Source organism: Bicyclus anynana, chromosome 13 (genome assembly GCF_947172395.1).
Source record: "Bicyclus anynana chromosome 13, ilBicAnyn1.1, whole genome shotgun sequence".
Classification (NCBI taxonomy): domain Eukaryota; kingdom Metazoa; phylum Arthropoda; class Insecta; order Lepidoptera; family Nymphalidae; genus Bicyclus; species Bicyclus anynana.
In genome coordinates this window covers 15074899-15086900 of record NC_069095.1, presented here as the reverse complement: position 1 = coordinate 15086900, position 12002 = coordinate 15074899, and the positions used below count along the sequence as shown (strand labels likewise).

Sequence of the window (12002 nt, the reverse complement as noted above, 5' to 3'; positions counted from 1 at the left end):
AATAAAAGTAATGATAAATTGACATCTATATAAAGTAAATACCTACATATCCGATAAAACCATAACCCATGTAGCCTGGCCCAGTTGGTGAAAAAATTCTGATAATGATGAAGGCGATATAACAGGATTTCCGGAAGGCGACCCTTAGTAATATATAAAAAACTTGTGACATAGTTCCGTAAATTGAAAACCGTCTCTTTCCGGTTAATAAAACCATAATCGTATTAGAGCCTCACAATTTCCGAGTCAATAGGCGCGTGACGAGACGATATCATTCCGTTACGTTCGAGCAATTTATCTTTTACGGCGGTCGGTTTATAAGGCGCGCAGGCCCGGCGATATGCTCGTAATACTCCCGACACCAGGCCTCCTATTATCACTATAAGTGTCATTAAGTGTTACAATGTACGTATGATGGGGTAAACAGACCACTACTACAACTTTGGTGAAGTCTCCAAGGATAAGAGAACGAAAACATGTCTCTTTACTACCGTCGGAAAACCTTGATATTGGGGATGATGGTGATCACCACGAACTTCAAACGCCTCTGTCCATCGGCCTCACCATCATCATTATCAACCCATATTCGGCTCACTGCAGAGCTCGAGTCGCCTCTCAGAATGAGAGGGGTTAGGTGTCAACCACGCTGGCCCAATTGGCAAAACGGATTGGCAGACTTCACACACACAGTAATCCGTTTGATGACACCAATTTAAGCAGTGGGGGGTCACCAATACTGCTTTCTGATGCTTAATTACCATATTTTATTTTGTAGTTCCGCTTGCAATCACAAAATGTGCACTACGAGTAATATTGAAGTGGTAAGTTTTAGCCATACATTAGCATGGTGATCTAAATGCATTTTAACCTAATAGTTTACATTATTTGTCAGCTGTTTTTCTATAATATTTTTAAAATATTGCATCGCAATAGCCATTTTTGGTAGACGCCCGCAGATCCGCATCGATGCGTACGATACGTACGTACACGTACAATACGTATACGTACAATATTATTGCAAAGCAATTTTATTTTAAATCTATACTAAGATTATAAATGCGAAAGTAACTCTGTCTGTCTGTCTGTTACCTTTTCACGGCTAAACGGCTGAACTGATCAAGATGAATTTTAGTGTGATCGTAAATGGGACGTTGGAGCAAAACATAGGGTACTTTTTGTCCCTAAAATAAAAATAGAAGGGGGTGAAATAGGGGTTGAAAGTTTGTATAGAAAGTCCTTCATTTTTAGAGTTACTCTTTTAATTGTTCATCCTAATAATATTATAAACGCGAAGGTTTGTATGGATGTTTGTTACTCTTAAACGCCGAAACTACTAAACCGATTATGTTGAAATTATGGAATGGAAATAGATATTACTCTGGTTTAACACATAAGTTACTTTTTGTCCCGAAATAATCCATGGTTTCCGAGGGATTTGTGAAAAACTAAATTTGTCGCGGACGAAGTCGCGGTCGTCTGCTAGTAGTCTCATAAATGTACTTTCACGTACAAGTTAGAGGTATATAAAAAAGTAACTTAATTTTATGGAAGTTCCATAGTCTTTTGTTTACGGATATCTGTGCTGACTACAAACTCAAGCACATCTGCTGTTTAATACCTTGAGTGTTTGATTTAACAAGTTTGATCGCACAAGCAACTTCACGTTTGCCAACAACTCAGCACCAGATGCAAGACGCCGTGAACTTTGGTGAATTAGCCAACGACTCATTATTCTGCATTAAACTTGCTCCTGTGATTTACTTGCGGGAACAAGTTTTAATGTCTCCTCAAGCTCTGATGGCACTTCTTCGGAATTTTAAGTGTTTTTTTTTTCTACCTTGTAACAGATGGCCTGTGTTCTTTTTACTATATGCGACTATTTTTTTTAAATAGGGACTGGACTCAACTTTCGACCTCTTATTTGTATTTGATAATTTGGACGGTTGTCACACCCAAACCTAGCGTAGGATTTAGAACAAGCTATGCTCAGAGTATCTCTTGCGTGATCGAAACAGAAATGCGGAGATTCGGAACCATTCGATCTAAACAGAGATCCTGGCTTCGATTCCCAGTCTGGTCTGATAGTAGGCTTTGGCTCTGGCTAGTTAAAAACCCTACAAGCAAAACGTACCGCCAAGCGATTTATTGGGTCTGTAGGACGCTGCATAGAAACTGTCAGAGGTATGGGTAGAATAAACTTGTCCCTCTTCCAATTAAGCCCACTTCCATGTAAGACTGCATCGTCACTTACCATCAGGTGGAGATCCCAGTCAAGGGCTAACTTGGCATAAAACTAAAAAAGTGGGAATTGACGGCAATTTACTTAGTTCGAAAAGCCTGTAGATGTAGCAATCCCATCTTGCTGCACTGAAGACCCTGCACCAAAAGCACGGTGCTAGTTGATCTCCACTATATGAAGCGGCGCTATCAAGCAGATTGATCTTGGTGTTTGGAGGTCCTAAGAGGTTTACTCGTATGTTTGGTATTGGACGTCCTTCAATTGATAATAAAGAAAACCTGCACTATGTACACTTTACTGTTGTACACGTATATAGTTAGTGTGTAGGTATCGCAGCGGATTACGTGCGCGGAGTCAGGGGTTGCAAATTAAGCCGTATTGTGATAGAACGCTCGGTTTAAACTGATTGCGGCTCACACGACTAATGAGCTTGCGTACAGCGCGCGACGCGTGTACACACTAATCTCGATCGTGTATCGTTTAATTATGGACCTGCGATAGTCAGACACATCTTTTCAATAGAATAGATAAAGTACAGTATGAAACAGTACTTAACTTAGTATAATAATAATCGTCTCTATTACAAAACACGTCATTCGTTATAATAACATCTGTTTTAATAACCCTTTTTATGCAATCATAATAATCTACTATTATTAAGGCTTGAGGATCGCTTGCAGCGTAGAGTTTCAGCGTAGTATTTCGTAGACCTCGGGTTACATACAGCGTAGAGGCGCTACGTAATGCTACGAGCGAATCATATTACGTAAATACATACAACAGCATTTGATTCATATTGGTAGTAATGTGTTACGTCCAGCCATAACTCACAAGCTGCCATGTAAGAGTTGGCCTATAAACCTCACACATGGTACCATCTGCACGAGGCGCAAGATCAGCATCGGCCTACATTGACTGACGTCAACCGCGGTTTGCTCTAAAGTTAAGAGCTAGCGATCATCATTACTTGGTCGATCGTCGATCGGTAGTCATTTAGGTATAGATTAGGTGTAGGTTTTACTTTTAGAATGTAATAGGTCGATTGCCGATCTTAGTTATAATTTATGAATTCAGATCGATTTCCGATCGCGATTCATTATTTAGTTAAAATATATTTTTGGAATAATTATTATATTGCTAATTTATTATTAAATAAATATAAAATCATACGCATTTGCACTCTCCAACCCCCTAGCTGCCCCAAAACGTAAGTAATGAGCATACAAGTATATTATGTTGGTAACATACTTTGAAAGCATACTTTTTTCGGTTGTTCTCGATGTCCTCCTATATTAAATGAAAATGTATATTCAGTGGCGTGCATAAGCTTTTTTACTAGGGTATGCACTCAAAGGAGAAATTGGAAAATTCCTTTTCTAACTATGTTTCTGTGGTCCAACAAAGGTTTATATTGAGTTCCTAGGGTAGGCAGTGCTTTTATGCATCTATGAAGTGTACGTCACTGTGTATTTTGAAGTTTCTCGATGTAAATCTAAATCAGAAGAGCTTCAGTTATTTGACTATAATGCCAGATAGACACAAAGACATACAAACAAACACGTTAAACTTTTGACACTGTTCTTTTTATGTCGGGAATTAAAAACAAATAACCGAACGTTCAATAATAATTTAATGATATCGTGTAATTGTTGGTGAACCATCCCTTAATACATAATACCGGATGCAGACTGTATCGTAAGGCTCACGACACATGGAAAATCTATTGGTCACTAGTCTTAATATTACATTAATGCTAGCGGATTTACCTGCGTGTAATATTTATGTTCTATTATTCGGAAATCGTAAATTTTTCATTGGTTCCATAGAGTCCTTTTTTAGAGTTATTTGTATTTTTATACTCCTGTCAGTGATTCAATAATTTATTTTATGATCAATGAGATTATCGACAGAATCAAGTGCGACACAAAAACTGCTTTCTACTTAAAGAGAGCTAAGAGAAATCGGTGAAGAGGGAGAGACACTGTAACAGATGATCTGGTGGTGGTGGTCGCCGGTTCTTCTCTTATTTCCCGTATCGGCAATAAAGTGTCTACGTTTGAGCACTGCCTTATCGGGAGATGATATTATTAATTATTTGGGTCAGTCCACACAGCGCTTCGACCACAATCAATATCACAGCTGATGGGTACTGCATCATCAGTTAGTAAGCATATAAGGTTTTTAATTTTTTTACAAGTGTACATTTGTCATGTTCTACGAGTGTGCCAAATTAATTTTCACAAAACGTCAAAATTTTCTCAATACTCGTAATATGTCGAAACCAGAGTACTATGAACGACGGCGTCCGTGGCGCAGTGGTATGCGCGGTGGATTTACTTGACGGAAGTCCTGGGTTCCGATCTCCGGCTGGGCCGATTGAGGTTTTCTTAATTGGTCCAGGTCCAGCTGGTGGGAGGCTTCGGCCGTAGCTAGTTACCACCCTACTGGCAAAGACGTACCGCCAAGCGATTTAGCGTTCCGGTACGATGTCATGTAGAAACCGAAAGGAGTGTGGATTTTCATCCTCCTCCTAACAAGTTAGCCCACTTCCATCTTAGATCATCACTTACCATCAGGTGAGATTGTAGTCAAGGGCTAACTTGCAGAAAATAAAAAAAGGAATATAGCAAATACAATGTCTTTTTATGCTATTCTTTATCGAATACGAGTTTACATTTTTTGTACTTCTGACAACAAGAACAAAAATTTTACGTAAATTGATACTGTAAATAAAAATTAAACACTGCCTACATATGAAAGCGAATAAGCACACTCACATTAATAATATTAGCTCGTATTTTAAGAGATACAATTAAAAAAATCTCAATTTATATCCACAAGCAAAATTTCAAAACAAACTATACACAACAAATAACAAAAGTTTCACAGTACCCATTACTCGTGCACTTGATAATTTTACTCCACCATAATACAATAATACACAGTAATACTGCACGATGCCGGTCAAATTGCAGGTTAAGCGTTAACCATGTTACTCGGAGCTTTGAGTTTATATGCGGTTAGTTTACATTAACTGCCCTGGGTTAAACAGTTTTAAACTTTGGATGGCGGAACGTTTGAACTTTATTAAATTTTAATTGAAACCTAAAAATAATCACAGCTTATGTTAAGTTTACTACTCAATATAAAAAGTAGTATGTTCTTCTTTTATTCAAATACAAGTTATCCCTTGACTGTCATCTCTCCTGTTTATTCTATCCCTTAAGTTTGTCCTTGACTACAATCTCACCTGATGGTTAGTGATGATGCAGTTTAAGATAGAAGCGGGCTAACTTGTTAGGAGGAGGATGAAAATCCACACGCTCACTAGCCACGGCCGAAGCCTCCCACCAGCCAGAACCATGAACCAGCATTGCTTGCGTTGCGAAGTATTACTTACTCTGTTTGTATTGTGATTGTATTTGCTTATTCCATCATTATTATAAAAATGACGTAATAAGAAGATCATTCATCTGATGCCAGCAAAGAACTTGTCCATAGTCAATTTTCATTTATTTTAATTAGGCTTAGTTTACAAGCATTTTCGAAAGAACAGGTATTATAAGATAATGGTGATAATAATTAGTCGAATACTTAAAATTAAATTTACGAGGGTTCCAAAAGCACGAAAAGCCCACAACAAATTCAGCCACGTTTTTTCTTTTTTAGTTTATCATGTTTTTTATAGTATCTATGTGAAACGCAACAGCTAGTAACAAAATGAAAATGGTAACATGTAAAGCATTTGGAAAATATAACTTGTTTCTCATTCCTCGGCGTCCTTTGAAGTACGAATGAAAAAGTTACTTATATCGCTGCGATAAGTGCCGGATGTACGACAAAGGAGTCTTGTGTAAGAGTATGTAAATGCCTTGTTGCAAGTTCTATGTCGCTTCTATGTTCTATGTTCCAATCCTGGGTCGAGCTACGTAATACTCAGCTTTTTTTTTCTAAGAAAGCAGATGGTCCAAAGTTGTAAGAAGTTATTTTTTTTAACTATTTTTGATTATACAAATCTACAAATTTCTTTAATTCTTTCGAAATAATATTCATTATCTCCCAAGAAATGCAACATTAATAAGGGTAATAATGGCGGATAGATGACATTTCAATGCAGTAATCGATTTGACGTTTGCTGTCAATTGTCATGTCATTGTTGCTTTAAGGACGCCATCTTGGTAGAGCTGAAAAACTTTGGTTTTTATTTTATTTATTTCTTTTTATTAAGTAAGATTTATTCACTTTAAAAAATTTTAATAAAATCCTTTTATTTTTAAAATTTTAATGATACGGGGTACAAGAATGGACCTGAAAATATGGACCATCTCCTTTTCAGTTAAAATTCTCAAACTGAAGTACGGTAGTTTGTATACGTCCCCGTACCTCCGAAAGCACGAAGTCTTTGCACGAATGCACCATGGGACGTTAATATATGCTGATTATGATGATCATAGATATACCTATCATAATTATCATTAACAACATATTTTCGGCTCACTGTTGAGCACGAGTCTCCTCTCAGAATAAGAGAGGTTAGGCCCATCACGCTAGCCCAATGCTAGTATACCTATAGTTCATCTATTTTTTGCACAGCATAAATAAAATATAAAGTTTTAGTGCATCGTTAAGTGATGGTTATAGCTTCAGCCGGATACCGAAATGCGTGTTTTATTGGGCTGTACAACTGGCGAGCTCTGACCCAATTCCCGCCGCAATCTACTGCGCCTCGCGGCGGGTTATGACCGCCAATTGGACTAGCTAAGCGTATATTATGTACACTAGCTTGCAGAAAAATTGGTCACCTAAATTTCCTTTATTGTTTTTATCTTCAATAGCATTTTTATACAGTTTGTTGGAAGTAAATGACCCACCTGATGGTAAGTGAAAAACCATCGTCTATAAACATTGCAACACTTTGCAGAGTGTGCAAGGAATCCTACAATCTACTGATGTGTGATCATCACCAGTAACATGGGTGTTATACCTCATGCGCCTGTAATTACAACAACAACCAAACCGTTGAGATTAGAATAGCAAAGCATGTCAATTTAAAAGAGATTTTTTTGCAATGCAATGCAAACCTGATAGGGACCTGAAGGGATCCGTAGAACATTTTTTAAAACTGATTACTATCAAGTTAATTTTTCATGAGTAGCTTCATTTCGATGAGACGATCAACTTTTTTATTTATTAAAATGATTGTAGTAGCTAACTGAGTTACCAAGAAAAGAAAATTTCTGAGCGTCGGAATAAGATAATGTACCACGCAATTTGTAGGACATTGTGGCTGTTAATTAAACAATAATGGTCCGAAATAACCTTTTATAAATTGTCCGACAAGAGTATCAAAAAAAAAAATCAAAAATCATTTATTTCAAGTAGGCTCAGTTTACAAGCACTTTTGACACGTCAGTTGACTATTTGTAAAGATTCTACTACCGGTTGGGAAGGCAGGTTCTGCTGAGAAGATACCGGCAAGAAACTCAACAGTTGCTCTTTTGAAAAAGTCATACAATATTATAATTTACAATTAATAACAATTACTGTTTACATTTCTTATAGTTTTAACGCTAAAAGCATCTTTATCATTTTATATTTTATTTTATACTGGTTGGTATATTCAACAAGAACCAGATCTGAGGTTGTAATTTTTTATAAACTTCGGTCTCAGTTTAATTATAAAATAATCTAAATAACAGCTTGAGAGTTATATTAAAAATTTTAATTTTAATTATTTTCTCCAAGCTTTTATCAATCATGGAATTAAAATCACCAAAAAAATTAAACACTGCAGGTTGTAGGCGACCAAATTTCTGCAATGTGGTATAGTACGCGATTTTTATAGCTACTCAACCAATGCTCTATTCCAGGTTAAAGTACCACACTTCACTAATCATTTCATTGCATTCGAACATTACCAGTTGAATTTATGTTCTAAATTATATGGCGTAATTGTAGGCTTTTGTATACTTACCAAGAGGTTTGATTACAGTCTTCTATCATCATCATCATCATCATCATATCAGCCGATGGACGTCCACTGCAGAACATAGGCCTTTTGTAGGGACTTCCAAACATCACGATACTGAGCCATCTGCATCCAGCGAATCCCTGCGACTCGCTTGATGTCGTCAGTCCACCTGGTAGGGGGTCGGCCAACACTGCGCTTACTAGTGCGGGGTCGCCATTCCAGCACTTTGGGACCCCAACGTCCATCGGCTCTTCGAACTATGTGCCCCGCCCATTGCCACTTCAGCTTCGCAACTCGTTGAGCTATGTCCGTGACTTTGGTTCTTCTGCGGATCTCCTCATTTCTGATTCGATCACGCAGAGATACTCCTAACATAGCTCGTTCCATCGCCCGCTGTGTGACTCTGAGCCTTCTTATCAGGCCCATAGTTAGCGACCAAGTCTCGGAACCATAGGTCATCACTGGCAACACGCACTGTTCGAAGACTTTTGTCTTCAGGCACTGAGGAATTTTGGACGAAAAGATGTCGCGAAGTTTCCCGAATGCAGCCCAGCCGAGTTGGATTCGACGGTTCACCTCTTTCTCGAAATTGGACCTACCTAACTGGATCATATGTCCTAGGTATATGTATTCGTCTACAATTTCGAGTGCAGCGTTCTCAACTATAACTGGGTGGAGCGATACATGAGCATTACACATTATTTTTGTTTTGCCCATGTTCATTTTCAGGCCCACCTGTTGAGAAACGCTGCTGAGGTCATTGAGCATGGTACTAAGGTCATCCAGAGTCTGTGCCATGATGACTACATCATCCGCGAACCGCAGTTGAGTGATGTACTCGCCATTGATGTTAATGCCAAGTCCGCCCCAGTCCAGAAGCTTAAAGACGTCTTCCAGTGCGGCGGTAAATAGCATCGGAGAGATCACATCTCCCTGACGCACTCCTTGCTGCAACTGGATTGGCCTCGTAGTCTGATCCTGAATACGGACTGACATAGTGGCGTTTTCGTACAAGCACTTCAACGCTTGGATATACCTGTAATCAATTCGGCATCTCTGCAATGACCTTAGCACAGCCCAGGTTTCCACCGAATCAAAGGCTTTCTCATAGTCCACAAACGCTAAGCATAATGGCTGGTTATACTCGTGAGTCTTCTGTATAACCTGCCGCAGCGTATGGATGTGGTCTATGGTACTAAAGCCTTTTCGGAAACCGGCTTGTTCGGGAGGCTGGAAGTCGTCGAACCTATTAGCGAGACGATTCGTAATGACTCTCGAGAACAATTTGTAAACGTGGCTTAACAGCGAAATGGGTCTGTAATTCTTCAGCAAGGTGTTGTCACCTTTTTTGAAGAACAGAACCACCACGCTCCTATGCCACGCCTCAGGCGTCGTGCCCTCGTGAATGACGGAATTGAACAATCGCTGAAGGACTTTAAGTATCGGTTTTCCACCCGCTTTCAGGAGTTCTGCTGTGATTCCGTCCTCACCTGGCGCCTTATTGTTCTTCAGTTGTTTGAGAGCCACACTAATCTCGTATAGGCTGACGTCCGGGATATCTTCGGTATAGTGTCGGGTCAACTTGGCTCTGGGGTCTTTAGCCAAGTTGTCAACAGGCTGCTGAGTAGTCGTGTATAGCTGTCCATAGAACTTCTCGACCTCACTTAATAACTCGGGCTTGGAAGAAATCAGATTACCGTGCTCGGTCTTCAAACGCGTCAGCTGCGTCTGTCCAATAGACAGATCTCTGGCGAAAACTTTTGAGCCTCGATTGTTTTCAATCGCATTTTTGATACGCTCGGTATTGAAGTTTCGCAAGTCGCTGGTTTGCGGCTTAGAGATCTGTCTACTGATCAGTCGGTAATTTGACGCATCTGCTGAAGACTGTAATCTCATTTCTTGCCTCTCTTCCATGAGTTTAAGTGTATGGTCTGAGAATTTTTTGGTTCTTTTCGTACGGTGGGTCTTATAGAACTTAGACCCAACGGAATGGACAGTTTCCAGGAACCTGTTGTTCAGATCGTCCACAGTTTCGCAATTTGCTAGGCAATCGAAGCGGTTCTGCAGTTCTAGTTGAAAGGACTCGGGGTCTTGAATATGGGCACGAGTAGGTCGGAGCGTAGACTTCACCAGTCGATACCGTTCCAGCTGAACGTTGATATTCAACGTGCCTCTAACCATTCGGTGATCGCTACCGGTTTTCACCCTATGGATCACAGAAACATCGTTGAATATTTGCCGTCTGGTAGACAAGATGAAGTCAATCTCATTTTTCGTGGAACCATCGGGGCTCATCCAGGTCCATTTCCTGTGTGGTGGCTTCTTGAAGAAGGAGTTCATCATAAAGAGGCCCTCCTTCTCCATGAAGTCAGCCAACATTTGGCCCCTATCGTTCCGTTGCCCATATCCAAATCGTCCCACTTTCAACTCTGAACCGCTACGTTCGCCCAGCTTTGCGTTAAAATCCCCCATCACAACATTGTAATAAGAGTTTGAGGCATGTATGGCTTTAGAAATATCCTCATACAATACCTCTACCTCCTCGTCGGGATGTGTTGAGGTCGGTGCGTAAACCTGTATAACCTTCAACGAATACCGTTTGGTGATTCGGAGGACCAGGAACGCTACCCTGCTCGACACACTCTCGACTTTTACAACATTGTTCACGAGGGACTTGTGAACGATAAATCCGACACCACCCTGGGACTGTTGGTCGCCCTCCCGGTAGTAGAGCATGTTGCCGGATTCAAGGATTATCGAGCCCTCCCCCTCTCTTCGGACTTCAGACAATCCTATGACATCCCAGTGCAACTTGCTCATAACTTCTTCCAGCTCGATGACCTTCTCGTCGGACCTCAAAGTGCGTGCGTTATATGTTGCCAGGTCTAGTCGTCGGGGTTGGCAGCGGAATCTCTGCCGGAGATTCTTAACACCCCTTGCCCCGCCGTTACCGTAACCGCTGCCAGAGCCAGGAATAGCGGGGCTGCCGGGGACTAGGGGCTGTGTTATGTTTTTGTAGTCCATACTAAGTTTTGCCCAGTACTGACCACGCTGGGCATGCGGGTTGGTCAGCGCAGTGCTAGATTACTCGCGCCGGTGTCGCTGCTGCCCGACACCGGCCTGAGGCATTTCGTAATCTAGCCTGTGGGAATGGATATACCGCCATTCGTCGGTCGCCAGAGCCTCGTCGGTCCATCTGCAGGGTGCACCACGAGCAGGTGAGGTTGGCAGTTGGGGAGACTGACTGGTACTAGCCTCCCCCTTACACCCCCAGCCTTCTATATAGCATTTTATATATTTTAATAGGAACGACCGAAATATTCCACTGGTTTCGGAAATTAACTGAAGTAACCAACTTAAACTAAAGTTAAAGTTTCAACTAACATTTTTTCTCACATTGGTTTCTCCTTTCATTCGTTATGCTCGCCAAACCGCATTGGATCTGCGTGGTGGGTCTAAGGTCTATATATCTCTTATTAAAACCCTAGCCCTATTTGGGGTCATTATGAAGTTGACGAACAATGGTTTAGTGTTTACAAAGTTATTAGTTTATTAACGGTTTAGTGTTTGACAAAATAGTATTCTTAAAGGTTCTCTTATCTATACCAATTTACGAGTGCTATGTATAGAATAGGTTAAGATAAAATTCCAGGCATCTGGTAAACAGAGTAAAAATGGGAACAATTTTCTCTACAGCATTCCTTCCTGTCAGCAATTTCCTTGGAAAACCCTTTGTGGTCAGTTTTCCCTTTTACATCAGAACCCCGAAGGTAATTTGACTTTATGCAGTAT

The 12002-nt window shown here is 40.3% G+C and overlaps 1 protein-coding gene across 1 annotated transcript; it reads right to left on the bottom strand.

Moving 5' to 3' along the window:
- Positions 1 to 224: 224 nt before the first annotated feature.
- LOC128198693 (craniofacial development protein 2-like) lies at positions 225 to 11477 on the bottom strand. Its single transcript, XM_052885180.1, has 2 exons — positions 9719 to 11477; positions 225 to 379 (listed from the first exon to the last, which is right to left on the bottom strand). The coding sequence occupies exons 1-2, from the start codon at positions 11232 to 11234 to the stop codon at positions 225 to 227; spliced, it is 1671 nt and encodes a 556-aa protein (XP_052741140.1). The 5' UTR covers positions 11235 to 11477.
- Between the last annotated feature and the right edge of the window lie 525 nt (positions 11478 to 12002).

Bases quoted from the DNA above. Each gene is read 5' to 3' on its own strand.
- LOC128198693 (XM_052885180.1), bottom strand. From the start codon at position 11,234: ATGGACTACAAAAACATAACACAGCCCCTAGTCCCCGGCAGCCCCGCT. The intron at 380-9,718 runs AGAACAATAAGG...TGACACTTATAG, and splicing joins TGTGGCTCTCAAACAACTGA to TGATAATAGGAGGCCTGGTG.